The sequence below is a fragment of the Centroberyx gerrardi genome, chromosome 14 (genome assembly GCF_048128805.1).
Source record: "Centroberyx gerrardi isolate f3 chromosome 14, fCenGer3.hap1.cur.20231027, whole genome shotgun sequence".
Taxonomy (NCBI): domain Eukaryota; kingdom Metazoa; phylum Chordata; class Actinopteri; order Beryciformes; family Berycidae; genus Centroberyx; species Centroberyx gerrardi.
In genome coordinates, this window is record NC_136010.1 from 5,743,494 (window position 1) to 5,769,545 (window position 26,052).

At 43.6% G+C, this 26,052-nt stretch overlaps 2 protein-coding genes across 3 annotated transcripts; one reads left to right on the plus strand and one right to left on the minus strand.

Moving 5' to 3' along the window:
- Nucleotides 1-1,790: 1,790 nt before the first annotated feature.
- LOC139914764 (uncharacterized) lies at nucleotides 1,791-7,837 on the minus strand. Of its 2 annotated transcripts, XR_013507156.1 has the most exons (5): nucleotides 7,302-7,837; nucleotides 5,788-6,034; nucleotides 2,674-2,986; nucleotides 2,340-2,426; nucleotides 1,791-1,820 (listed from the first exon to the last, which is right to left on the minus strand). XR_013507156.1 is itself a non-coding variant. In XM_071903164.2 (2 exons), the coding sequence occupies exons 1-2, from the start codon at nucleotides 7,801-7,803 to the stop codon at nucleotides 5,736-5,738; spliced, it is 801 nt and encodes a 266-aa protein (XP_071759265.2). In that variant the 5' UTR covers nucleotides 7,804-7,837; the 3' UTR covers nucleotides 4,481-5,735. The 2 variants fall into 2 exon arrangements, 1 of the variants encoding a protein (XP_071759265.2); XM_071903164.2 differs by lacking the exons at nucleotides 1,791-1,820; nucleotides 2,340-2,426; nucleotides 2,674-2,986 and having other exon boundaries at nucleotides 4,481-6,034.
- Nucleotides 7,838-14,028: 6,191 nt separating this feature from the next.
- Nucleotides 14,029-24,407, plus strand: dalrd3 (DALR anticodon binding domain containing 3). Its single transcript, XM_071903163.2, has 13 exons — nucleotides 14,029-14,474; nucleotides 16,220-16,527; nucleotides 17,476-17,816; nucleotides 18,862-18,920; nucleotides 19,128-19,229; nucleotides 19,331-19,395; nucleotides 20,119-20,177; nucleotides 20,358-20,440; nucleotides 20,715-20,841; nucleotides 22,310-22,368; nucleotides 22,636-22,752; nucleotides 22,953-23,021; nucleotides 23,730-24,407. Exons 1-13 carry the CDS (start codon nucleotides 14,238-14,240, stop codon nucleotides 23,847-23,849), a joined length of 1,746 nt encoding a protein of 581 aa, XP_071759264.2. The 5' UTR covers nucleotides 14,029-14,237; the 3' UTR covers nucleotides 23,850-24,407.
- The last annotated feature ends 1,645 nt before the right edge of the window (nucleotides 24,408-26,052 follow it).

Below are 26,052 nucleotides of genomic sequence, written 5' to 3' on the forward strand. Positions count from 1 at the left end.
ATGCTGACCTCCCATGCCCTCTCTGTCTCTCTCTCTCTCTCTCTGTCTGTCTCTCTCTCTCTGTCTGTCTCTCTCTCTCTCTGTCTCTCTCTCTCCGGATACAGAACAGGTTTTTCAAGATGGATCAGAAGTGCAGATGCCTATTTATGTGTGTGATATGTCATGAATCAAGTATCTGCTCAAAGTATAACAGGCACTCTAGCAGAACAGTTGACAAAGCTTTAATATTAACAGGTGAAATAATATTGATTCAAATACACACTTTTTTTTTTTTACATTTTAGGCATTTAGTAGGCGCTCCCATCCAGAGTGAGTTACAGTGAGTGCAGCGGTAGAGTAAGTAAGAAGTTACCTAAGAATATATTTTAATACATTCTTAAAAAGGCTCTTAATTCACTAATAATTTCTTCAGATTATTCTGATCTAACAACAAACTTCTCTTGGTTTCTTACTTGGAAATTTTTCAAACGTCGTCTGCCTAGCAACCGCAATAAACTAGGATAACAGGGGGATTTCCTTCGTTAGCTGCACATAGAGAACAATTTGGAACAATTATTTAGAGTAAATATATTTATGGTTTACTTAAATAAATAACTTTTAAGTATAGAAAAAGGCTCAAATATTGTTTGCTGCCTTTTGACAAAATCCTACTAAGTGCGACTGTGTAATTTACTTGGTATATTTACACCAAATATACTGTAAGTAGTGACAATCCAAGCATAACAATAAAATGTTAATCTTAAAATGTAAGATACAGTAGGTAAAACTAATATTTTCAAATGTGTGTTTAAATGAATGAATTAAGAGGCTTACGTCTTCAGTACAACAATTTAAAGACAAATAGGCTTCAGAACAAATTTGAGAACTTTGCTTTCAAGAATCAAAGTTACCTAAGAAGGTTTTGGGCCTTAGGTAACGTTAGTCTTCAGAAAAAACACAGAAAAAAACATATTCATTTCACTTCCAAAGACAATGGGAAAAGCCAGTTTTGGGCCTTAGTGTCACTTCTTCATTCCTGTGACTTTCGAAGGACTTGTGACCTTAGAAGGATCATGTAAAAGCAAAGTTTTAGGAAGGAAACTGGAGACTGAAGGAATTTTTTTAACTGCCCTCACCAGCCTGCCTCTCTGCTGTGGGACGGACTGCACAACACCACAACGATGAGTTAGTGGTTTCTGAGTTAAAAACAAAAGGCGTTGGGTCAGAGTTGGTCACTCTGGCAGCGGCTCCAGTAGTGGGTGAGGCCTGTGAGCTCAGATGTGTCTGTTTTCTATTTTATTTTTTTACTTTTGAATATTCACTCAAGTTAAAAGTTAGTGTCTACATCATCATTATATTTAATTAGCTCATAATCAAATCTTTTCCTCCAAGCTTATGGATTTAGGTCATTGTATTTGCAGGGTCCCTTGCGTATTCATGCAAGGTTTTCAGTGACATTTTTAAGCAGTTGCTAATTTGGCTACGGAAAGTTTTAAACCACGGAGCTACAGGTGGGTGGATGGAAGATATTAATAGGTGTCATCTTCTGTTATGATCCAAACCACAATCCAGTAAACCCCGGCTGGATTTCCCAAAACCAGTTAAGACTAAAACCATGTTTGTTCAGCTGATGTAGAATGAGGTAAAGATGATCTGTTCATTAAGATGCTTTTGGTTAACCCGGCTGTGGGCTTATTGGTGCTGACAGCTGACAGACAGCCAGGACAGAGAGGAGGTTTGGTTGAGACCCACCTGACAGACGGACGTCTCTGCAGCATGTTGTGATGGATGGTGAGTGGTTCTAGGATCCAGTCTGGAACAGTGATCAGACACTTAAACATCTGCAAAAGTGGACAGACAAAATTAATCGATAAGCTAAACCAAACACCAAAAATGTGTTTTTTTTCATCAAGTATCCAACATGTTGCTGGAAGTTGTTTCCAGTCCAGTTAGGAGCTGCTGCTGAGACAGTATATTGCCACTGAGGAGAATGGGATTTTCCATTCAAATCAAATGTTCAAACAGTAATTATCTGGTACACCTAAAACCACAACTGAAGAGCTTTTGATAATTAGATTAGATGACACTTTAATGATGCTGGGAAATTGGGTCACTGCAGCAGCAAAAATCAGGCTAGAGAGAAGAATGGAACAAACAGCTGATGTGTTATTATGGTTGTTTTAATCTGACTGAACTGTGTGGTTGTCAGATGCGGTCCGCATTTGAAACAACGCTCATTTCCAAGACATCATCAAACTCCTGAGCGGCAGCCAAGCTCTACTGAAGGAGATTACATGACACACTGGCAAAGGGGCGTTTCTATTCATTTTAACTCAATGATTTAACCCTTTCCCTCCTACCATTAGTACGATCAGACACCAAAACCTGAGAACGATTGGTTTCCGATCAACTGAAGTAGGCAGAGGTGAAAGCAGAGATCCGGGTATCTGCAGGTTTCAAAAACACAAATTTAAGACTTTTTAATGCTACCTGAAATTGGATTCAATACCCATAATTAATCCAAAATTTAAAACAAAGAAACCATTTGTGATCCAGTGTAGCTAATGAAAGCTCTGCAACTATAAATGGGCAGAATAAGAACTTGCAGATACTCTGGAGCTATACTATTTGTTATTTTTCTCAGGATATCAGAATATTCTGGCCCACAATTTCCATTCATTTCTTCAAATTCACCTGTTTTTGCCTCCATGATTTCCTATTCTTTCTGTGTGTGCCGTCCTGACAGATCCCAGACCAGATCCCAGACCAGACCCCAGATCCCGGAGGCTGTTTTGGTGGGTGGGGTTGTAACGGAACCCATAATGCAGCTGTGATTCTGAGCTCCAGCTGGTTGTGGGGTCCGTTTCCATCCCACAATGCACAGGACGTCCTGATCCGACCGGCTGAAGGTTTGTTCCTGGTGTGCGCTTCTCCCTTCATCTGTATGAACATAAACCAACATGGCGTCCTCCTTCCTAATCACCGCATGCCTCCTCCTCCTCTTTAACTTGAGATTACAGATGGAAAATAACAACTTCACCACCCCTTTAAAAAGAAAACAAAAAAATAGACAGATCCTTTGCACTGCTTATATTGGCCTTGTTCCATTCAATTCACTTCCCTTCAGTGGAAAACTTTATTGTCCCATAGGGGAAATTTGGTTGGCAGACAGGGGTAAAAACACACACACATAATAAAAAACACAATAAAAGCATATAAAATAGTAGTAAGTAAAACTTTCTATCCAAAGGGTTTATACAGTATATCCATTCTGACTCAAAACAGATAATGTTAATTGCTCAACATTTCAAACTCAGACGGTCCGTTCAGGCTCGACGTTCAGTTTTCTTTCTCTCACAACAATAAGGAAAGTGAAACTAACATTCATAAGGCTTGTTTGTAATGTTGTGTTTCTGTTCCTGAATATGAGAAATTGAAATGTGATGGTCGCATTTCAGCCTGGCTCCTGTCAGTCTGATGCACAAGGTGTTTTTCCTTAATGACACGTTTTCTCCCGGATTGCTGAATAGCGCAGAGGCAACCGGGAATTTCGTGTCAGCCAAGAATGACACCGAACCACAGCGTCGCAAAACTATTTTAACACAAGGGGAGAGCAATGACTGATTCTCATTTGTCTCTGTCTGTAATATCTACAGCTATATTTTAAGGTTTTTGCCCGTTATTTCTAAACGGATGTTGTGGCCCATGCAGAGGCGTTCCTTGAATAATCCATCTGCTGTATTAGTTTTCTGTTTCTAATAAAGATGAGAATTTTGAACTAGGTCAGCTTCTGTCTATTTTCTACAATATCCATCAACCTACATTACAGTATTATACATGAACCACCTAAGACTAGCTTTTCTTCAATAGGCTTCACTCTTGTATGTATTCAGTCTTGTAGTTTCCTCTCCCTCCATGAGCATCACATTTAATGACTTAAACATGATATCACCATATTTATGGACCAAACGTCAATATTCAATATGTCTTGATATAGCAACTTTTCTCTAAACTTCCTTAATTACACAATTCAACAATGTACTTCTATGTTATATGAAATACTGAAATCAGACTTCAGAGTAACTCATACAAACTACAAATGATAAATCTCAAATGAAAACTAATACTGAATACTCTACTCTCTACTGCTTTCATATAAAAAAAGAGACTGCAGCTGCCAGTGTGATTTATTTTGCAGGGCGTTGCTGTCAGAGTCAGTCTGACCCAGTCAGACTCAGATCTCATATATGAGTGACTCATATCTGGAGATTTTCAAACATGTTTGATTTTGTCAGCACAAACTCTGCAACGCTCTTGCAGAGTGAGATATGTGAAGACAAGTTTTGAGAACGGTGATGAACAGCAATAACCAACAAGAACTCACAAGCAAACCAGGAGCAAGAGGCAGAAAATTAATATTTTGAAATTATTGGTTAGGGAATGTTATTCCTGACATGATACTACATATATTATGAACATCAACCAATGCACAGTCTAGCTAGTTATTTTGATTGGACTTCATTGTTGTTATAGTTTAGTTTAATAACTGAGCTCCCCCTCTCTGCAGAGCAGACGGCCCACGCTGCCTGCGGCTCCCAACACTTCACTGTCTAGCTCTTCTCCTTTTCAGCACAGATGGAAGGGTGCGCACGAGGGCTGCAACTAATGATTGTTCTCTTTATCGATTATTCTATTGATAATTTTTTCCGATTAATCAATTAATCATTTAGCCTATAAAATGTAAAAAATAATGACAAATGCCCATCACGAGTTACCAGAGCCCAAAGTGATTCTTAAAATTGCTTATTTAGTCTGAACAGCAGCCAAGAAAAGTATTCATTTTATAAAGATATGAAACAGAGAAAAGCACCAAATCTTAGCATTTGTGAAGCTGTAACCAGCAAGTTTGGTATTTTTACTTGACAAATTAATAATTAATTGATTATCAAAGCACTAGTGCGCACGCAATAATTACTGCTCTTCCTTTTCAAGTTCCATTTTGACACAAGCAGGTGAAAGACAAAGTCGTAGTAGTTTCGTGTTTGTTTTGGGGAGACAGCGGGGCACCAAGATCCCTCACCACCAAATCCAAGTGAAGAATCTTTTATTGTGTGACATCCCGTCTATTCCACATCATTTAGTGTGCCATCACTACAAGAAACTACAGGAAAGACAGTCGTTTAATGTGAGCAGTACAGAGATCTCAGCTGTTTGACAGTCGTGTTAAGTGTGTGTCCGGCTTAAATCTTTGTGTCGCTTGCTTGAGACAACTGTAATCATTTTGGCGTCTACAGCAGCTTTGCTCATCCACGAGACACAACAAGGAAAAGAAAGCCAAATAGCCGACTTGACTGGTATTTGGGGAGACGCCCAAATTCAGTCAAAACTCGAAGGCACAAACTGTAACTGAAATGTGTTGGAAACAAGCGGGAGAAGCGTAGGAACAGAAACGGATGTGGAGTGTCTTTTGCACATCGCTGTCAGTTCACATTGGTGCTGGATATGGGTTACATCCTAGAATAGATATGAACCGTCATCTTAAAAAAGAGTCAAGATTAAAAAGGAGAGGCAATGGACAGATAAAGAGATGGTTTCACTTAATTATTTTGCCTTACACTGTTGAAAAATACACTAAAAACAAAGAGGGGGGGGGCAAGCCTGAGTGTGGAGGGAGACAAGGAGTGTCAGCTAAACCCCATTAACCCTCTTCTAGACCTTTCACACACACACACACACACACACACACACACACACAGTTAAGGCCGTGAAGGGCCTGGAGGTGAAGGTGCGGGCAGCCTGGAGAGTAACCTGTCCATGAGCTGCAGCTGTCTCTCATGGTTTTCCCGGCTGATCCTCTCCTGCATGGCCATGAGCTGAGTCATCAGGCTGTTCTGCAGCTCCCTCTCGTGGTCCATGAGCCTCTGCAGCCGGGCGTCCTCCTGCGCCTCCATGGCTGCGTCCATCTCCGTCAGCTGGTTAAACATCATGGTTGACAGCAGATCGGCGGTTTGTTCCGTCTTCGTCTTTTTCTTCTTCTTTGGTGGAACGGTGCACCCTAAAAGCCAAAGCAACACACAAATCAGCACGATGCAGGAGTAAAACAAAATAAACTCTGGGGCCTTACTCAAACAGTGATGACAGGTACGAAGCAGACATTAATTTAACGTGTAATTAAAACTACACTAGGCAACTTCGCATGTTGGCAGCTCCAAATGGCAGCAAGAGGTAACGGTTTGAAAAATTATAACTTTAATACCCAGAAATCCTGTGCAGTGAGGTCAGTAAACGTCACACAGCTCGCTCATGTTTACCCACCGGCCGGTCTGTGATGCTTTAAGGAAACCAAAGAGACGAGAGAGGAAAAGATCTAACGGTGGTGAGTCCAGCTTTCTCTGGACGGAGCGCTGCTCACTGCTGTTTAGGAGACACTTTGGATTTTGCTCCTAAGTTTCAATTTGTCACTTCCTGGATGTGGAGAAGTGACCATACCAACACTAGAATTTCATTTGGCCAAATAGGGCAAATCTACAGCATCTCAATTAGTGGGGATGCATGGGACACTCTTCTTTGTTGCAGCCACATTTTGTGATTTGGGCTGATCAGATGGGTGTATTTTTACACAAAAATCTTGCCTAGTGTAACTTTAACTAATTAGGTTTAAATACGGTTTGAACTTCTATGGGCAGGGGCTTGTTTATGTGGATTTGCCCACTCTAGAGCAAACGGGCCTAGCTAAACCTTGTGTTCTTTTGTTTCTTGGTAATATTCTCAGATTATCCCGCTACGGGTCCGGGACAAGTATGTTCTATAGGCCCGACAAGCACTGCCAGTGGCCACCATTCAACCCTGAACATTAAGGCAGTACATTATGCATCTGACCTGTTAAGTAGGCACCCAGCTAAACATCCACTCCATCAGATTATATCAGATCAGGTTAGGAAAACAATACTGTAACTTTCTCAATACTACTATAGACTGCCAACATAGTCTACAAATTTGCACGAGGGTGTAAATTTACAGTTAAACTAGAAAATACATTTCTTGGAGAAAATGTGTGGGCCAGCTGTAAGCAGCTGGAAGTATAAGAAAACCTAATATTTAAATGGTTACTATGGATATACTAGGTGGTTGCTAGGGTCTAACAGGTGGTTCCCAGGGGTGTTTCTAGGTGGTTGCTAGGGGGTACTTGGTGGTTCAAGTAATAGTAGTAGTAGTAGTAAAAATAGTATTAGGGCATCATCCGGGCCCTTGGTAGCCAGGGCGCGTGCCCCTGCTGATAACCCATGCATGTTTTCTGAGCACAACAAACAACACGAGCTGACCCGGGGACTGCAGGCTGTCTGAGGCGCTGGCCTGCTCCTGCTCCTCCTCATCTTCCTCCACAGGAGCGAGGATTGGTTTTTTCTCCTCTTCGGAAGCTTCGTCCCACAGGTGAACTTCAACCTCTTGGTACTCGCTGCAGGCGGGCGGGGTGGGTGAAGGGGTGGCTGTAGGTGTGGCTGTGGGCGTCCCGGGCCGTCTGACCGGGTTCACCACGGCGGAGTTACCGAAAACACTGTGGCACTGCTCATAAAACGGCCAGTTGGTGCGGTCGATGCCGCACCTGGCCTTCTGCTGGTGAGCCTTGGCGTACTGCCTCTTGAGCGTCTTCAGCTTGCTCACCACCTGCATGTGGGACCGGTGGACGCCTCTTTCCGCCAGGAGCCGGACCATTCTGTTGTAAACCACCGAGTCCTTCACCGTGCCCGTTATCTGCGTGCGAATGTCCTCGCGCCCTCGAATGGAGAGAAGTTCTATAATCTCGTTGTCTCTCCAGTTGAACATTTCTTACTTTTCGCAAAATGTTCCTGCCGCTGAAACGTCTCAACTTTGTAAATACCAACGTTGTACATTTGCGCCTTTAACGTCACATTAGTGTGCCGGAAATACGAACCGTGGAGACGTGGCCAAAGATCGTCTATGTTTGAGAAGATGAATCACTCAATAGCTTAAAAACAATGGGCTCAATTCACGGTCTGTGCATGTTAACTCTCATGTCCATGTTATTTTCATGATATTTTAATGTTGACACATATGCTACATTCCATAGGAACAATGTTGAAATTCTTAGCCAGAACTGAGGCAGCAGAGCCACAAGCCACAAGGACAGAGGACCCAGACAGCAATAGTGAGCCGGACAAGAAAGTGCCAGTATTGGTCAAGATAAGTGACATCACCGTTCTTCTGTTAACAGTTCTAAAGCCACTGCAGTCTTGAAGGTCCTCATTTTAAGCTCATGTCCACACAAGAGAGAGATTCACCTTTGTATTTATTACATTTTATTTTGATATTCATGTGCTATATCTTATAATAGGTAACAAAAATACAGTGCTTTAAACACAATTTTTTTACTCAGTCTTTATTGCTTAATGGCGGGTAGGATATTAATCTCAAAATTCTAAAAAAAAAAAAAAAAGAAAATTTTGCCTAGGGCCTCCATCAGTTTAGAGCCGGCCCTGCCCATGTTTTTGACTCACACAGACACAAAGCTAGATAAGACAAATACAAAATAATAGCTAATATTCATCTAATACTAAATTAATAACCTTACCTGGGTGGACTCTTTCACACTGAAGGTCGACCTATGTATTTCCCAGGTCATTAATCTGGTATGAAAGGCTCCACTTTATTAAACAGTCTCATTCTTAAATCGTGGTAATGTGAGCAAAACAAAACAAATCTCATTTTCAATCTCATTCAGTTTGTTTGTGATACGGGACATTCACTATCGAAATCACATATCACATATCATCAATCACCAAGCATGCCAATCATATCCCAGCCTCATCCCAAACTGGACTCTGCCTTGTGTTTGATACCTCTAGCATTTTGACGAGTCATAATGTAATAAAAAATATCTTAAATTAGCATTTTGACTAGTCATAATGTAATTAGAGATATCTTAAATTTGCATTTTGACTACTGATAATGTAATGAGAGATATCGTAAATGATAATTTACGATATCTCTCATTACATATTGGTGAAATATTTTAAAGTAGCATTTTGGCTAGTCATAATGTAATGAGAGATATCGTAAATTATCATTTACGATATCTCTCTTTACATTATGACTAGCCAAAATGCTACTTTAAAATATTTCAGATATCTGTAATGAGAATTACTGGAACTGCCACTGCTAGGCCTATACTGCTGCAACAGTTGTAGTAGTAGCAGCAGCAGCAGCAATGTTGTTGCTTGCCACTACTGACTAATACCACTCGGCTTAAAAGTACTGCTGCAGCAGCAGCAGCAGCGGCAGCCGCCGCATTCCCTGGAGCCCCTGGTAAAGCCCAACTGTGGACTTTGACAAAGGCCTACAACCCTATAAGATTAGATAAGATAAGATAGCTGCCACACCACCTGGTGCAAACTATCAAAATTTACTAGAATTTTTTTTTTTTTCCTAGTTAATTTTGATAGTTTGGACTGGGTGGCAGGTTTTGCGTCTCTTTGTACCAACCACCTCTTCTAACCCTACCCTCCCCTAAATCGCAACCACCAGACCACCTTTTGTAGGCTCCTGGCTGGCAGGCTAGCTTCAGTGGGAGGCGAACCGCATCTGTTCGTACCATCCACCACCTCTTCAACGAACCGTCATCGCCAACTGCCAGACCGCACCTTTGGAGCGGCTGGCAGGTTGGCTTCAGCGGGACGTGAACGGCGCCTCTTCGTACCAACCACCAACTCTTCAACGAACTGCGTTCGCTAGCTGCCACACCACCCAGTCCAAACTATCAAAATGAAGTAGAATTTTTTTTTTTTCCTAGTTAATTTTGATAGTTTGGACTGGGTGGCAGGTTTTGCGTCTCTTTGTACCAACCACCTCTTCTAACCCTAACCTCCCCTAAATCGCAACCACCAGACCACCTTATACAGATACATTACAGATATCTGTAATGAGAATTACTGGAACTACCACTGCTAGGCCTATACTGCTGCAACAGTTGTAGTAGTAGCAGCAGCAGCAGCAATGTTGTTGCTTGCCACTACTGACTACTCCCACTCGGCTTAAAAGTACTGCTGCAGCAGCAGCAGCAGCGGCAGCCGCCGCATTCCCTGGAGCCCCTGGTAAAGCCCAACTGTGGACTTTGACAAAGGCCTACAACCCTATAAGATTAGATAAGATAAGATAGCTGCCACACCACCTGGTACAAACTATCAAAATGAACTAGAATTTTTTTTTTTTCTAGTTAATTTTGATAGTTTGGACTGGGTGGCAGGTTTGCATCTCTTTGTACCAACCACCACCTCTTCTAACCCTAACCTCCCCTAAATCGCAACCACCAGACCACCTTTTGTAGGCTCCTGGCTGGCAGGCTAGCTTCAGCGGGAGGCGAACCGCGTCTGTTCGTACCATCCACCACCTCTTCAACGAACCGTCATCGCCAACTGCCAGACCGCACCTTTGGAGCGGCTGGCAGGTTGGCTTCAGCGGGACGCGAACGGCGCCTCTTCGTACCAACCACCAACTCTTCAACGAACCGCATTCGCTAGCTGCCACACCACCCAGTCCAAACTATAAAATTTACTAGAATTTTTTTTTTTTTCCTAGTTAATTTTGATAGTTTGGACTGGGTGGCAGGTTTTGCGTCTCTTTGTACCAACCACCTCTTCTAACCCTAACCTCCCCTAAATCGCAACCACCAGACCACCTTATACAGATACATTACAGATATCTGTAATGAGAATTACTGGAACTACCACTGCTAGGCCTATACTGCTGCAACAGTTGTAGTAGTAGCAGCAGCAGCAGCAATGTTGTTGCTTGCCACTACTGACTACTCCCACTCGGCTTAAAAGTACTGCTGCAGCAGCAGCAGCAGCGGCAGCCGCCGCATTCCCTGGAGCCCCTGGTAAAGCCCAACTGTGGACTTTGACAAAGGCCTACAACCCTATAAGATTAGATAAGATAAGATAGCTGCCACACCACCTGGTACAAACTATCAAAATGAACTAGAATTTTTTTTTTTTTCTAGTTAATTTTGATAGTTTGGACTGGGTGGCAGGTTTGCATCTCTTTGTACCAACCACCACCTCTTCTAACCCTAACCTCCCCTAAATCGCAACCACCAGACCACCTTTTGTAGGCTCCTGGCTGGCAGGCTAGCTTCAGCGGGAGGCGAACCGCGTCTGTTCGTACCATCCACCACCTCTTCAACGAACCGTCATCGCCAACTGCCAGACCGCACCTTTGGAGCGGCTGGCAGGTTGGCTTCAGCGGGACGCGAACGGCGCCTCTTCGTACCAACCACCAACTCTTCAACGAACCGCATTCGCTAGCTGCCACACCACCCAGTCCAAACTATAAAATTTACTAGAATTTTTTTTTTTTTCCTAGTTAATTTTGATAGTTTGGACTGGGTGGCAGGTTTTGCGTCTCTTTGTACCAACCACCTCTTCTAACCCCACCCTCCCCTAAATCGCAACCACCAGACCACCTTTTGTAGGCTCCTGGCTGGCAGGCTAGCTTCAGCGGGAGGCGAACCGCGTCTGTTCGTACCAACCACCACCTCTTCAACGAACCGCAATCGCCAACTGCCAGACCGCACCTTTGCAGCGGCTGGCAGGTTGGCTTCAGCGGGACGCGAACGGCGCCTCTTCGTACCAACCACCAACTCTTCAACGAACCGCATTCGCTAGCTGCCACACCACCCAGTCCAAACTATAAAATTCACTAGAATTTTTTTTTTTTCCCTAGTTAATTTTCATAGTTTGGACTGGGTGGCAGGTTTTGCGTCTCTTTGTACCAACCACCTCTTCTAACCCTACCCTCCCCTAAATCGCAACCACCAGACCACCTTTTGTAGGCTCCTGGCTGGCAGGCTAGCTTCAGCGGGAGGCGAACCGCGTCTGTTCGTACCAACCACCACCTCTTCAACGAACCGCAATCGCCAACTGCCAGACCGCACCTTTGCAGCGGCTGGCAGGTTGGCTTCAGCGGGACGCGAACGGCGCCTCTTCGTACCAACCACCAACTCTTCAACGAACCGCATTCGCTAGCTGCCACACCACCCAGTCCAAACTATAAAATTTACTAGAATTTTTTTTTTTTTCCTAGTTAATTTTGATAGTTTGGACTGGGTGGCAGGTTTTGCGTCTCTTTGTACCAACCACCTCTTCTAACCCTACCCTCCCCTAAATCGCAACCACCAGACCACCTTTTGTAGGCTCCTGGCTGGCAGGCTAGCTTCAGCGGGAGGCGAACCGCGTCTGTTCGTACCAACCACCACCTCTTCAACGAACCGCAATCGCCAACTGCCAGACCGCACCTTTGGAGCGGCTGGCAGGTTGGCTTCAGCGGGACGCGAACGGCGCCTCTTCGTACCAACCACCAACTCTTCAACGAACCGCATTCGCTAGCTGCCACACCACCCAGTCCAAACTATAAAATTCACTAGAATTTTTTTTTTTTTCCTAGTTAATTTTCATAGTTTGGACTGGGTGGCAGGTTTTGCGTCTCTTTGTACCAACCACCTCTTCTAACCCTACCCTCCCCTAAATCGCAACCACCAGACCACCTTTTGTAGGCTCCTGGCTGGCAGGCTAGCTTCAGCGGGAGGCGAACCGCGTCTGTTCGTACCATCCACCACCTCTTCAACGAACCGCAATCGCCAACTGCCAGACCGCACCTTTGCAGCGGCTGGCAGGTTGGCTTCAGCGGGACGCGAACGGCGCCTCTTCGTACCAACCACCAACTCTTCAACGTACCGCATTCGCTAGCTGCCACACCACCCAGTCCAAACTATCAAATTCACTAGAATTTTTTTTTTTTTCCTAGTTAATTTTGATAGTTTGGACTGGGTGGCAGGTTTTGCGTCTCTTTGTACCAACCACCTCTTCTAACCCTACCCTCCCCTAAATCGCAACCACCAGACCACCTTTTGTAGGCTCCTGGCTGGCAGGCTAGCTTCAGCGGGAGGCGAACCGCGTCTGTTCGTACCATCCACCACCTCTTCAACGAACCGCAATCGCCAACTGCCAGACCGCACCTTTGCAGCGGCTGGCAGGTTGGCTTCAGCGGGACGCGAACGGCGCCTCTTCGTACCAACCACCAACTCTTCAACGAACCGCATTCGCTAGCTGCCACACCACCCAGTCCAAACTATAAAATTCACTAGAATTTTTTTTTTTTTTCCTAGTTAATTTTCATAGTTTGGACTGGGTGGCAGGTTTTGCGTCTCTTTGTACCAACCACCTCTTCTAATCCCCTAAATAAATAAAGAGAAAGTCTCCAAAGACGCCCATCAAGCGTCCAATAGCTACTGGTCTGAAATGAGAAACCGTGTAAAAAGGTTCCCAGAGAGCCTCTTGCCGCGGTCCAAGCATTAGCTTTACCAGTGCCCAGGGGATACCTTACCGTGCATGGCAAGGTATGAAGCTCAATACCTCGAGCACGGCCTTTTATGCTCTGGGCTGCTGTGACCAAACACGTCAGAATTCTGAATATGATGTCATCAGTGCAGCTGTGATGTCATCAGTGCAGCTGAGACAGGCTCTGATTGGTAGAGCACAGTCCAGCTCCATCCAATGATGTCATAATCGGTTAGAATGGCGACGCGAAGCCATGTTCTGATTGGTTCCGGTTTTTTTGTTTTTTTTTAATCTCTAAATGAGACATGGTCAGGGTATCTGCAGGGGTCTGATATCAGATAGAAAACAGTGGGACAAATTATAATAAACTGTAATCAGAGGACATATGAGAGAATGCAACACATAATAGACAGAAGAAACAATATACCTTCCCTCTTTTATGTTATTCTACTGTTGATGTTATTTTTATGTAACTATAATTATAAAGATACAAATTAATTTGCTAGTACTAGATGTTACTTTTGCTTGTGGCACTGCTCCTACTTGACATTATAGGAACCTGTGCTGCATATAATTGAGGTTGCAGACAGTATGCCATACACGGGATGGCGCTATTTCAGAAATGTTGCACTGGTTCGCACGGAAATTCATCTCGAAAGAAACAAGCATTGCAATTCACAGTTCCGCACAGGAAAAACAGCCAATGCAGTTCTCCTCTGGAGCCGATAAGAGATCGATCAATGATCAACCGTACGGCTGGAAGAACGTGCTATTCGGCTGTTTTGAAACCTAGCATAGGTGGCGTTAGCGAAAATCAATGTGACATCGTTGTAGCTGAAGGTATGAACTCGGTGTGGATGTGTTGATAGCCTGGTAGCAAGCTAACCTGTTCGTGTTGTGGTGGTGATGGAGAAAATCGAGGAGTCGTCGCCTTTCCGGATCACCCCTACCGTCCGGGCGCTGAGCTCCGCACTACGGGGAAAGCGTGAAAATGTCCCCGATGCCAACGGCCGGGGCGACGGCGACAGGATCTCTGGCGAGCCGGAGAAGCTTTGGTTCAAGGAGAGCAGCGCTAAAAACCTCCGAAACAGGGATTTCTTGTCACCGACCACGATGCTGAACACGCTGTATGCGGACGGCCAGGTCGGTGTGGTTGTTACTGTTACCTGATGGGTTTGTCGCTATTGTAATGCCTTTTTTCGTTGTGCTTTTGCGGTCGGATCGTTTTCAGTTGGATGCACTGATTGCAAAGCTAAAACTCCTCGTAACCGTCCTAAAATCACTGTAAAGTACTGCTGCTAGTGGCTTATGCTTTTATTACGACGGCAATAAAGTATCAAAAAAAGACTGCACTGTTAAAGAAACACTGTATTTCTTATTGTTAATAATAGTATATATAATTATGTTATCCGTGAAGCAATGTAGTTCTTTAACAGTACTAAACATACCTGGTTGCTGTGCGACACGTGAGTGCATTCATATTCATATATAGTCTAATGAACGGTTTCGAACCCGACTCAGCCAATCAGAATTGATGACAGGAACCATAAAGATATAACACAAGTGTTATATCTCTATGACAGGAACTGTCTGCTTTATAAACCTCAGCCGGCACACACCTCTCTCACCTCCATTCCCAGCTGGCAGGTTGAAAATCTGGGGCCAAGGCTAATTTTAACCCCACCAATAGCGAATAAAATGCATCTAAAAACCCACATGATTAATGAATTTGACTAATATCGAGGCAGTCTATACCCCTTGATTACTCTGAAGCCGTTGGCATTGGCCCATCATGATCGACCAGGCACTGACAGCCCGAGGCAGCAATCATTAACCCCTGAGTGGCAGATGCAATATGGGTCAGACAGACGCACACAGCTGCAAGGCAACAGCCACCAAGCTGTCTGTGCAGCTAAAACAGAGATATTCCCTAGCTTGTTCATGTCAATCTACAAGTCTGTTTGTCAGACGGGTATTAGCTCATGCAGATAATGTCCGGCTGTAAATGCATCTTTCAACCCCCCATCTATAGCTTTGATGAGGCTCATTACAGTTACACATGCCTTGGCCTAAACTCAGACTTATAACAGAGATGTAGAAGTGCATTGGCCTCTGCTTTGGGTGTGTTTGTGCATCGTGGAGTAGGAGGAAGTCTAATGTTTTTGCATGTTTTGTGTCGCAAAGAAGTCTATATGCCTCATGTATCTCAGTGTTGTGGGTTATGCATGTATCTCTATAAGTGTGCATGAGATACAGTATGTTTTTGTGAGGCGGGGACTCGAGTCACGTGACTTGGACTCAAGTCAGAGTCACAATTTTAACTGCTTGAGACTTGGCTTGACTTGGGACTTGACTCTGACTTGTAGTTTGATGACTTGAAAAGGTTTCTAAAGTCTTGACTTGAGATCTTGTGTTTGTGTAAATGACTTAGATTGAAAGTGATGAGATTTGTTCCACCAGACGACTGAATTTAAATTCTGTTTTCTGAATTTGTATGGAATGATTGAAGTTATTGAAGTGTAAACTGATTATAGAAATCAAACTCATGATGCTCTTACCAAGTTTTTATCCTATAAAAACCATATTGCATTGAAAAGTCCTAGATATTTAGTTTTCTTTAAGATATTAAATTGATACTGGACTCTTGATTTGTTCTGACTTGACTTGCTGTTCTACATGTAGACTTGTGACTTGACATTAATGACATGGACTTGACTTGTTAATCTATTTAGACTTGGGATTTGACTTGAGACCAGAGCAAAGTTGACTTGGTCACACCTCTGCTTTGTATGGACTGAATCTTTTCCCTTCATTTCATCCTTCCACCACTCACTCATACATTAATTCATGCATGTATAAGTCTGTAACGTGTCCCTGTGTCCCTCCAGGTCCCTCCGGCGGTGATGTCCAGGGTGCTCTCCCTCCGTGGCGGCGGGGTTCTGCCTGTGGCCGGTGGGGAGGTGATGGGTGAAGGGCTGAGGGTGAGGGTGGACCGGGCCGCAGCCTTCAGGGCCGTCCTGGCGGGCGGAGCTACGGAGTACCTGAAGCCCTCGGGCCAGAAGCAGGGCTGCGTGGTGCTCAACTGCCCCGCGCTGCACCCTAAACCCAGCGCACCCACTCCTGACACGCTGACTCTGGGTCAGCTGAGGACTGTTCTGCTGGCCGACCACATGGGGGCGCTGCTGAGAAGACAGGGGTGAGTCTGGGGGTAAAATCCAGTATGACATTGGGGATGTGTGGATGGCACAATGTCAGGAAGATGGTGACTTTTGCAGATACATGTACTTTCTATAATTCTATGCAATTCAGAATACTGACTCATGTCCCCTCTCCCAAATCTTCCACCTCTACTTGCTTTAATTTGCTTTTATCCTAAACAAATCCCTCCTACCTCTCTCCTAAACTCTTTATTTTTTAATTTCTTTTCCTGGCTTTGATCACTTTCATGACCAATCTGTGGCTACAGGAATATTGTCACAGCACTGTGGTTCTGAACCTAATGATGGCTTGTAGTTTTGGTGTAGAAGAGGCAGAGATACCGGTTTCTCCACTGACAGTAGCCTCCACTGCACTTCACTGGAAAAAACTCACTCCCTTCCTCTTACTATGCTATCGTTACTGCTCTGTCCACCTGCAGGTACAACCCACAGCTGTATGCAACCAGCCGAGAGACATTTTCTGGGGGTATTCTGGGAAATGTAGGAAGTCTCAAAAAAGTAGATTACAACACTTCATCACAAAATAGGCTTTGAAAGAATGCTTTGAACATCACAGATTGATTATAGATAACAGTGTAAGATTATAAGAGGGTGGAATTTTGCTTTAAAACACTTCTTGGAACCATGGTGGGCGCAGGAACTCTGCTCTGTAATAATAATGTGATGTTATTGATCCTCAGAGAGGTCAGAGGTCAGAGGTCAGCTACACAGCAGCAGCCCTGGAGCTGGTAGGGATTCAGTGTCTTGCTCAAGGACACTTCAGCAGGGCGGATGCTTGTCGACTAAGGGGGCTTGAACCCGAGTCCTCCGGTTGAAGGATGATGTCTGGCCATTAAGATGAAAAAAGGAGCGGGTAGTACAACACACCTGGTGGTAGCGCAGGACAAATAGACGAAACAGTAACAATCCTTCCGTGCCTGTCTCAGGTTCACAGTGTCCTACTGCCCCCTGCTTCCCGAAGACAGCGACATCGCCGCCTTCCTCAGAGCGCTGGGCATCGATTGGCCGACGGCCCCGGCCAGCTGGACCAGCGAGGAGCGGGAGGAGAAGATCCAGGAGGCGCTGGAGAATTCCCCGTACAGAGAGAGCGAAACGGAGAGAGGCAGGAGGACCAGCGGAGGAGGAGGAGGGGGAGGAGGAGGAGGAGGAGAGGGAGGGAGCAAGGCGGATGAGGCGGAGAACGAGGGAGCGCTCCGGGTCAACCTGAAACGAGTGTTCCAGGAGGAGGGGCTGCTGGGATACGACCCCAGCCTCGGCACCTGCACAGGTGAGGCGGGACGGGGCGCGTTTGGTTTAGCCGCCTGGGGAAGCTTCTTGACAAGCAGATGGTGTTGTGAAAAACTTGTTTGTGTGGTCAAAATGTCAGTTTTGAGAATCCACTGCAGTTGTTGCTGATCCGTTTTGCCGCAGTACACGGTGAGGTTATTAGGCCGTTTTCACACTGTTCTGCTTTTTTTTTTTTTTTTTTGGCTCAACTGCATTTTGAGCTGTTGGTGGTGAGGAGGAACAGAAACCACAACACAGCCAGTGTTTTCCCATACAGGCACTTTATGATCAGGGTAACGGCTACATCCAACTTTTCTACCACTAGTTTCTCTAAGTCTGGTTGTTGTTGTCGGAAACTAGTTTTTATTTCTTTTATTTATTTACCTCTATCACAAGCATGTCTCAAAGGGCTGTACTCCATTTACATGTCATATGCCATACTACATCATGTACATTTGCATAAAATACTACGTCATACATACTACATGTAGATCATATACTACGTCATATACAAACTACATGTACATCATATACTACATCATATACCATATTACACACACACACACACACTCACTCCTATTGGCAGTTTAGAGTCTTCAGTTCACCGTACCGCTGTCAGCTGTAGTGTGAAACCTCACCTCTTCTTCACCGTGATTGGCTCACAAAAAGCTGTCAGTCTCCTGTAAAAAGTTTAAACTGTTTTCCGCCTGCCTTGACTTTCATATTTAAAAGGAGCTGGCAGTTTGAAAAAAGCAAAACAGTGTGAACAGACTGTAAATCAGTCAGTCTGTGATGTGACCTTTGACCTGAGAACTGTTAATTTCCATACATGAGAAGAGCATTTTAGGTTAGGCTCTGTTTGAATCCTTCCATCATTTCTTCTTCTCTTCTTTCTTTTCTTCCTTCATTCCCTCCTTCCTTCATCTAGTCATTCATTCATTCATTCATTCATTCATCTGTCTTCCCCATCCTTGAAATCCATTCATTCCCTTTGGGTGAATTGGTAAATTTCATAAATTGGTAAAGCCCTGGTGTGTGTTTTTCAGTCCACAGAGACAGTGTTTCCCACCTGGCACAACTGGACCAGGCCACAGCCGACTGCACGGTGAGACACACACACACACACACACACACACTCAACACACACACAGACACACACATACGTACGTAAAATGGCATTATGCATGTAAATGCAAATATACAGCATCGCTACCACTGATGACAATGATCCTGGTTTCCCTTTTCTAAGCCTGAAAAAAAAGAGCAGATAAACAAAACATTGATTTGTATATCCTGGGTGTGTTTTACATAGGTCTCCACGGCAACAGCGTTACATGTGACTTCCTGTCAGGATGAGTTCCGCCAGCAGCAGATAGCAATGCTGTGGAGAGCCAGCGGAGCTACACACACACAGGTAACACACACACACACACACACACACACACACACACACACACACAGCATCACATACTGCACTGTGCTCTTATTCTTACCTGTGTGCTGTCTGTCCTCCAGAGACATCTGGTGTGTGGGCCAGTGAAGACTCCCGGGTCTCACCTCACTGCGGCACAGTACCTGCAGTAAGACTCTCTGCTTCTTTCTCTTCTTCTTCTTCTTATCCTTCCTCATCTTGTTTACTTCACTTCTTCTTTGCTCCTTTTTCCTTCTCTTCTCTTGTCTCCTCTCCTCTCCTCTCTCCTTGTCTCCTCCTGCCATTTCTCGTCTTCTGTTCCTTATTTATTTTCTCTTCTCCCTCTTCCTATTTCTTTTGCTTTTTGCTTTCTTTTGCTTTTCTATTCTTCTGTCTTTTTCTTTTCATCTTCTCTCTTTCCTCTTCTCTCTGTTCTGTTCTGTTCTCTTCCCTTTCCATGTTTCTTTTTCTTCTCTTCCTTTCTTTTTCTTAATTTTTCTCCAGTTCTCTTCTTTTCTTTTGCCTTCCCTCGTCTTCTATCTCTTCCCTTTATCTTGTCTTCTCTTCCCTCTCTCTGTCTTTCTCTTTCACTTCTTTCTTTTTCTTTCACCTCTCTCGTCTCCACTTATCTTCCTTTTTCTTTTTCCTTCTCTTTCCCTTCTCCACCTCCACCTGCTCCCTCCACACCCCCCCGCTATCCATGAGACAGCTGTTTATTATCATAAGAGATGCACCGTCTCTGTGAAAATTAAAATTCTGATTAAAAGAAAAGAACATCAGTGGGCGTTGGTCGTTCTTCTCTTCGCTCCTGTTTTCTAACAGCGTCTCTGTAGCCTGGTTCGCTGTGTAAAGAGTGTTTATATAGTGTTGATATCTTCACTCTCTCCTCCAGGTTGAGAAGAGGTCAGATGAAGGAAGCCTCAGAGATGAAGTATGGAGATCAAGTAGAAGGTGTGTGTGTGTGTGTGTATATATACAATTTCATCAATGATCCCTAATTAATTAATCAAGTGCTTACATGTTACACTCTGATGGTTCTTTGCTAAGGTAAATTGACTTTAATTGATGTTAATTACCATTAAGTACAGATGAAGTGAATTAACTGGAGTGAAATGCCGCCTCCTCCCGCAGGTCAGACGTGGGATGACATCATCAGGGTCATGACCTCTGCCACTGTCAGATTTGAGCTGCTGTCAACAGTCCACACCAGTCCTGTGAGTCCTCACTACTATGTGTGTGTGTGTGTGTGTGTGTGTACGCACCTAAATGTGTTATTCACTTGATGATGTGTTAATATATGCTAATGTGTGTGTGTGTGTGTGTGTGTGTGTGTCCCAAACGCCCATATTGATTAATTAAGCATGACTGTATTTGACTTGACATTCAGTCTTCTTCTCTATTCACGCTGAAAAGTTCCTCTCAGCTCGACCACAGTTTGCTCTGCGACGTGATTAGACGAGACAGAATGATTGACAGCTGTCTCTTCAGGTCACACTGGACGTCCAGAGGGAAGGGGGCGTGTCCACCAAAGGGCCGAGGGGAGGAGTGTTTGTCATGTACAACTGTGCCAGACTGCACACTCTGTTCGACAGCTACGAGAGAGGAGTGGAGAAGGGTGAGAGCTGCTGTTTACGTCTCTGACGTTTCGCTGACACGACTTCCACTGAGCGCAGCGGTAGAATGAGTTTCAATTCCCTGAAAACCAACGTTACAAGCAAACAATAGCAGGAAGTGTAAGTGTCAGACCACAGTGCCCTGACAGTATCCCTGTAGCAAGAAAAGGAAGACAGGCGTGAACAGAAATTAAATAAAAGCTAAGGAAAGGGGTTTTTTGAGAGTTCAATGGGAAAAGAGGCAGAGAGAGCGAGTGCTGAAGTTGATCTTGAAACTCAAGCAGGAGTGTGATGATTCAAAGCTCATAAACATCAATATCCTTGTCAAATTAATTGTGATACCTTGGTATAATCACCATAAACAAATGAGACCACGGTGGAGACGATTAGCAGCCTCTAACTCACACCAGTGGTTTTGTTAGTGCTTGTGTTTCTCTAAATTAAGACTACATTTCCCATAAACCCTGTTGCTTCCCGGCCCCCCTCTTGCCTTTGTTTTCTCTTTGTTTTTCCTGAAGAGGATAAACATGTTGGAAGTGATTTTTTTTTTCCATCAGTCTTTCCCTCCTTCCACCATCTGCTGCCAGAAACTCTTTCAGCTTTAGCTCCGTTTGCTCTGGAAGAACAGAACCTCTTCCTGTTTTGTGCCGTAAAGCGATCCAGCAGATTTCCCTCCAGATCCACCAGGTGGAGAAACAATGGAGAATGCAGAGTAGAGACCAGTAGAGGCTGACAGTCTTCTCAGTGATGGTGTCATTTGTTTACAGCAATTAGACTAATTTCTCAAAATGAACCTGGTAATGATTTATTGGTGTCAAAATGCCTCACGCAGCACCTTAACCAGTCAGGTACTCCACACTCATTCAGAATAATTTAGAGCTGTTGTCACACTGAATCCTCATAGAGACACAGTGAGCTCCATAAAAATTGGGACAATAATACACTTTTCTCATTAGACTGAGCTTTAAATGGAGATTATCAATGATTCAATTTAAAGGGATTTTCAGGATTATTGAGCACAATTAGCGCATCAGACATTCTTGTTCAGCCATTGTCATTTTCTTCATAGTCAATGTGTCGTTTCACACTAAAGAGACAAAACCCAAAAGTGGGTTGATGTCTAAATAATTATACTGTTCACTGTAATAACAGGTCGCCATTGTAAATAAGAATTTGTTCTTAATTGCTTGCCTGGTTGACTTGCCTGGTTAAATAAAGGTTAAAAAAAATAATAATAATAATAATAAAGCTAGAAAGACAACCTGACAATTAGATATCAACAGCTTGCTCATGTTAATGGGTTGAAGACTTTTAGAGATCATTGCACAAGAATCTTTCTATCTCTTTCTCTTTCTATGAAAAATACTTGAAATGAAATACTATTGAATCTAAACTTATTCTGTCTGGTTTCTCATGCTACATTTAAATGGAGAGATGAGCGTGTGTGTTGATTTAGTTTTTCCTCTACAGGACTTTACCCAGAAATCCCTGAAGGCTCCCAGCTAGACTTCTCTGCTCTCAAAGAAGAGGTAGCACTCTATTCTATTCTGTTCTATTCTATTCTATTGTATCCTTTTCTGTTCTGTTCTCACGTCTCCCCTTATGTTTTTCCTTTCCTTTACTTTCCTTTTCATTTAACTTTTCCATTTCCCTTTCCTTGCCTTTAGTTACCTTTCATTTCCTTTCCTTCCCTCTCCTTTTCATCCTTTCATTCTTTCTGAAAAAGATTAGCTTTACCTTGAAATCAACATTTCCTTTGAAGTCCTGATGTCCTGTTTCTGTCTTTTGACTGACAGGGCGAGTGGCTCCTCCTGTTCAATTACCTCATTCCGTTCTCCGAGCTGCTGGACCAATCAGGACAAGCGCTCGACTGTGAAGGGGGAGGAGCCAGGGTCAACATTAAGACTGAACAGGTTGGAGGAATCGGACAAATAGATGAATTTTTAAATCAAGCCTGAAATCGAAACTCGTATCATGAGAAAGGATGTTGTGAATAATTTTGCATGATGAGCTTCCTCCTTGGGGATCAATAGAGTATTACAAAATAAAACGGGTGTAAAAGCAAAGTGTATTGTTCAGATGTTATGGTAATGTGTGTGTTTGTGTCTCGCAGATCTGTAAGTTTCTGGTGTCGCTCAGTAAAGACTTCAGCTCCTACTACAACAGAGTCCATGTGCTGGGGGTGAGGACTCGTGTGTGTGTGTGTGTGTGTGTGTGTGTGTGTGTGTGTGTGTTTCTTTAAGAGAGGAGACTGGACCATTTGATTTGGATTACAGCATAGATATTGTAAATATGAAAACAACAGGTGTGTGCATATGTGCATATACAAGTATTTATTGCTTCAGAGCGGATTATTTACATGGAATTATAGCACAGATAATGTTAACATAGTATTTCAATGTTTGTGTGTGTGCAAGTATCTGTTCGGGATTGTGTGCAGCATATGTGCGTGTGTGTGTGTGTGTGTCCCCTCCTGTTGTACACCATATGGAGTGTTAATAGCCCATTGACCCGTCTGGTGACTTTTTTTTTTATCACACACAGAATGTGATTACTGATTATAAAAAAAACCACCAGTTCACTATGAGTTCAGCAATATTTAATCTTTTATGTCTCTCTCTCTCTTTCTCTCTCTGTCTCTCTCTCTCTGGCTCTCTCTCTCTTTCTCTCTCTGTCTGTCTCTCTCTCTTTCTCTCTCTGGCTCTCTCTTTCTCTCTCTGTCTCTCTCTCTCACACTTTTCTCTCTTTCTTTAAATCCTTGCACTGTTCTGCCTGTCTATGATTTCTCTGCCAATCTCCCATTTCCATCTTTTTTTCTTTTTCTTTCACTCCCACACATTCTCTCTCTCTCTCGCTCTCCCTCTCTCTCTCTCTCTCTCTCTCTCTCTAGGAGCCGTTGCCTCATCTCTTCAACCAGATGTTTTGTCGTCTGTACCTGTTGAGAGCGTTGAGAGAGCTCTACCACAGCGCCCTGGACTCCCTTAACCTTCCCCCTATCAGGCAACTATAGCCCCAACTCAGTTCACTCCTCGTATGATCACTATTTGGCAACTATAACACCCCCTCCCACTCGCCTCAAGGTACTCTTAACCTCTCCCCTATTTGGCAACTGCAGCCTCATCAGATACACACTTCATCTTCCCGCTATTAGGCAACTATAGAGATCAATTTTAACTTGCCCCATATTTGGAAAATATATCCAACTAAGATACACCCTCACCCGCCCTCTTTTTTTAGAAATTATAACCCACAAGGTATCCTTCAGCCATAAATTAGGCAAATATAGTCCCACCTCAGATACTGTTTTTATCTACCCACTATGTGGCAATTATTCAAATGACTCCTATTAAAGCTGCACTAGGCAATCCTACACTTTGGCGGCCCAAAGTGGCAGCAAGAGATAACTGATGTTTTGGAAAAGTTTGAAGGACTTCATTACCCAGAAATCATGTAACGTGACGTCAGTAAACTGTGGACGAAGTGGTCGCTCACTGCTGTTTATCAAATTAAATGAAATCAAAGTTATTTATAAAGCGTTTTAAAACTTTTAAAACAACACAATGTTTTTCCTGCCAATGATCATACCCGACACCAGAATTTCATCTGGGCAAATAGGGAAAATCTGCGAGGTCTCAATTAGTGGAGATCAGTTTTCTCTGATAAGATGTGTGTATATTTACATCAAAATGTTGCCTAGTGCAGCTTTAAGCGACTCTAACCGTTTAGTTTCTAGCTAATGGTCCAGTGTTACCCCAGTTAGTCCATGGCTACTGACCCCCATATGACTACTCTAATCCCCTGAATATACATGTATTATTCCCTCACACCCTGAAGCCTATTATGGCTTTCATACCGTACCACTGCTGTCCTAATTAGCATGAGTAACAACCCACAAAACCGCACCAGATACCTGAGACTTTTACCTTTTACTGTGATTATGGTGCCAAATCTCCACCAGTACCTTAACTAGTGGACCCAACTCACTCCCAGCTGTCCTGGACGTCCCATCTAGAGTGTAAACCCTATCCAGCTTTCTAAATTGCCTTATTATTGTCACAGTAACCCCCCCCACCCCACCCTGCCAAATATCACTAGTAGCCCTAGTCACTAGTCACTGCCTGAAGATGAAATAGTAGTTTTTATGAGCCTTGTTCAACTGGTGAAAATCCCCTTCACATTTATTGTATGTTGCACACCTTGTACTCAATGCCATAGAAATATTTATTGTTCGTTAAAAAAAAGAGAATTGTACAGAATATTCCTTATATTGCCGTCTCCATATGAGTATTCAGAGCGCTCAGTTTAGTCACTGAACATTTATCTTGCTTGACAAATACCAAATGTTCAGTATCAAACAACTTGTGCCAGCGAGTGACAGGTGTTCCTAAGTAAATGGCAGGCACAGTAAACGAGCAGTATTTAGGGCATCGTGCCATATTGGTTGGAAATGCATGAAACGGCATGAGGATGATATGAATATATGAAGAGTTTTATGCCAAAATGTTATTTATCATGTTTGGGAGGAGAAAAATACAATCATTACCTGAATTTGATCAGTGAACATCTCTGAAATACAGAGAAGCCAGTGTGTGAAAGTGTTGTCATTTTGCCAATCAAGGACTACAGTTACCTATTATCCTGTAAAATGTACCATAACTAATTTAATTTTGTGCCATAAATCATTTTGTAAGTAGGTGTCTTATTATTTTGGAACAAAACTGTTGATATGTACCATACACCAAGAAAAACATCACACAAGTCCCACTTTTTACTGCATGCAATGTTGCTTGTGGAGGATTTAGCTTTTTTTTTTTTTGCCTTCTATCGACCGTCGGAAAGAGGAAGGAATGTTTACAATATTCTGATTTTTGTCTGACTGAACTGCTACGGTACTAAAGCAGGAGTGATGCATGATGGGGGACTTGCATCGCTCCTACTATATACACAATACGCTGTCCCGTTGCATCTGTCAGCAGAGGTTATAGATGGGGAGAGTTTGGTCTGTGTTGTGTTTCTCTTGCTGCCATGTTGCCGCCCCACGGGCATCAACATCCTTCTTCTCCCATCCCTCCCTCTTTTCCCCTCTCCCTTCTTCCCTCCATCTTTCTACTTACAGAGCCCTTATGGTATCCCTGATGTTATGTATTATAGATATGAAGCCCTCCCTTTATAGAGCGGAAACGTGCCCGCTCTTTTTTCACCGGCCGTGGGTC

Bases quoted from the DNA above. Each gene is read 5' to 3' on its own strand.
- dalrd3 (XM_071903163.2), top strand. From the start codon at position 14,238: ATGGAGAAAATCGAGGAGTCGTCGCCTTTCCGGATCACCCCTACCGTC. The intron at 20,441-20,714 runs GTGAGTCCTCAC...CTGTCTCTTCAG, and splicing joins CAACAGTCCACACCAGTCCT to GTCACACTGGACGTCCAGAG. The intron at 22,753-22,952 runs GTTGGAGGAATC...TGTGTCTCGCAG, and splicing joins TCAACATTAAGACTGAACAG to ATCTGTAAGTTTCTGGTGTC.
- LOC139914764 (XM_071903164.2), bottom strand. From the start codon at position 7,803: ATGTTCAACTGGAGAGACAACGAGATTATAGAACTTCTCTCCATTCGA. The intron at 6,035-7,301 runs GTCAGCTCGTGT...TTTGGCTTTTAG, and splicing joins AGACAGCCTGCAGTCCCCGG to GGTGCACCGTTCCACCAAAG.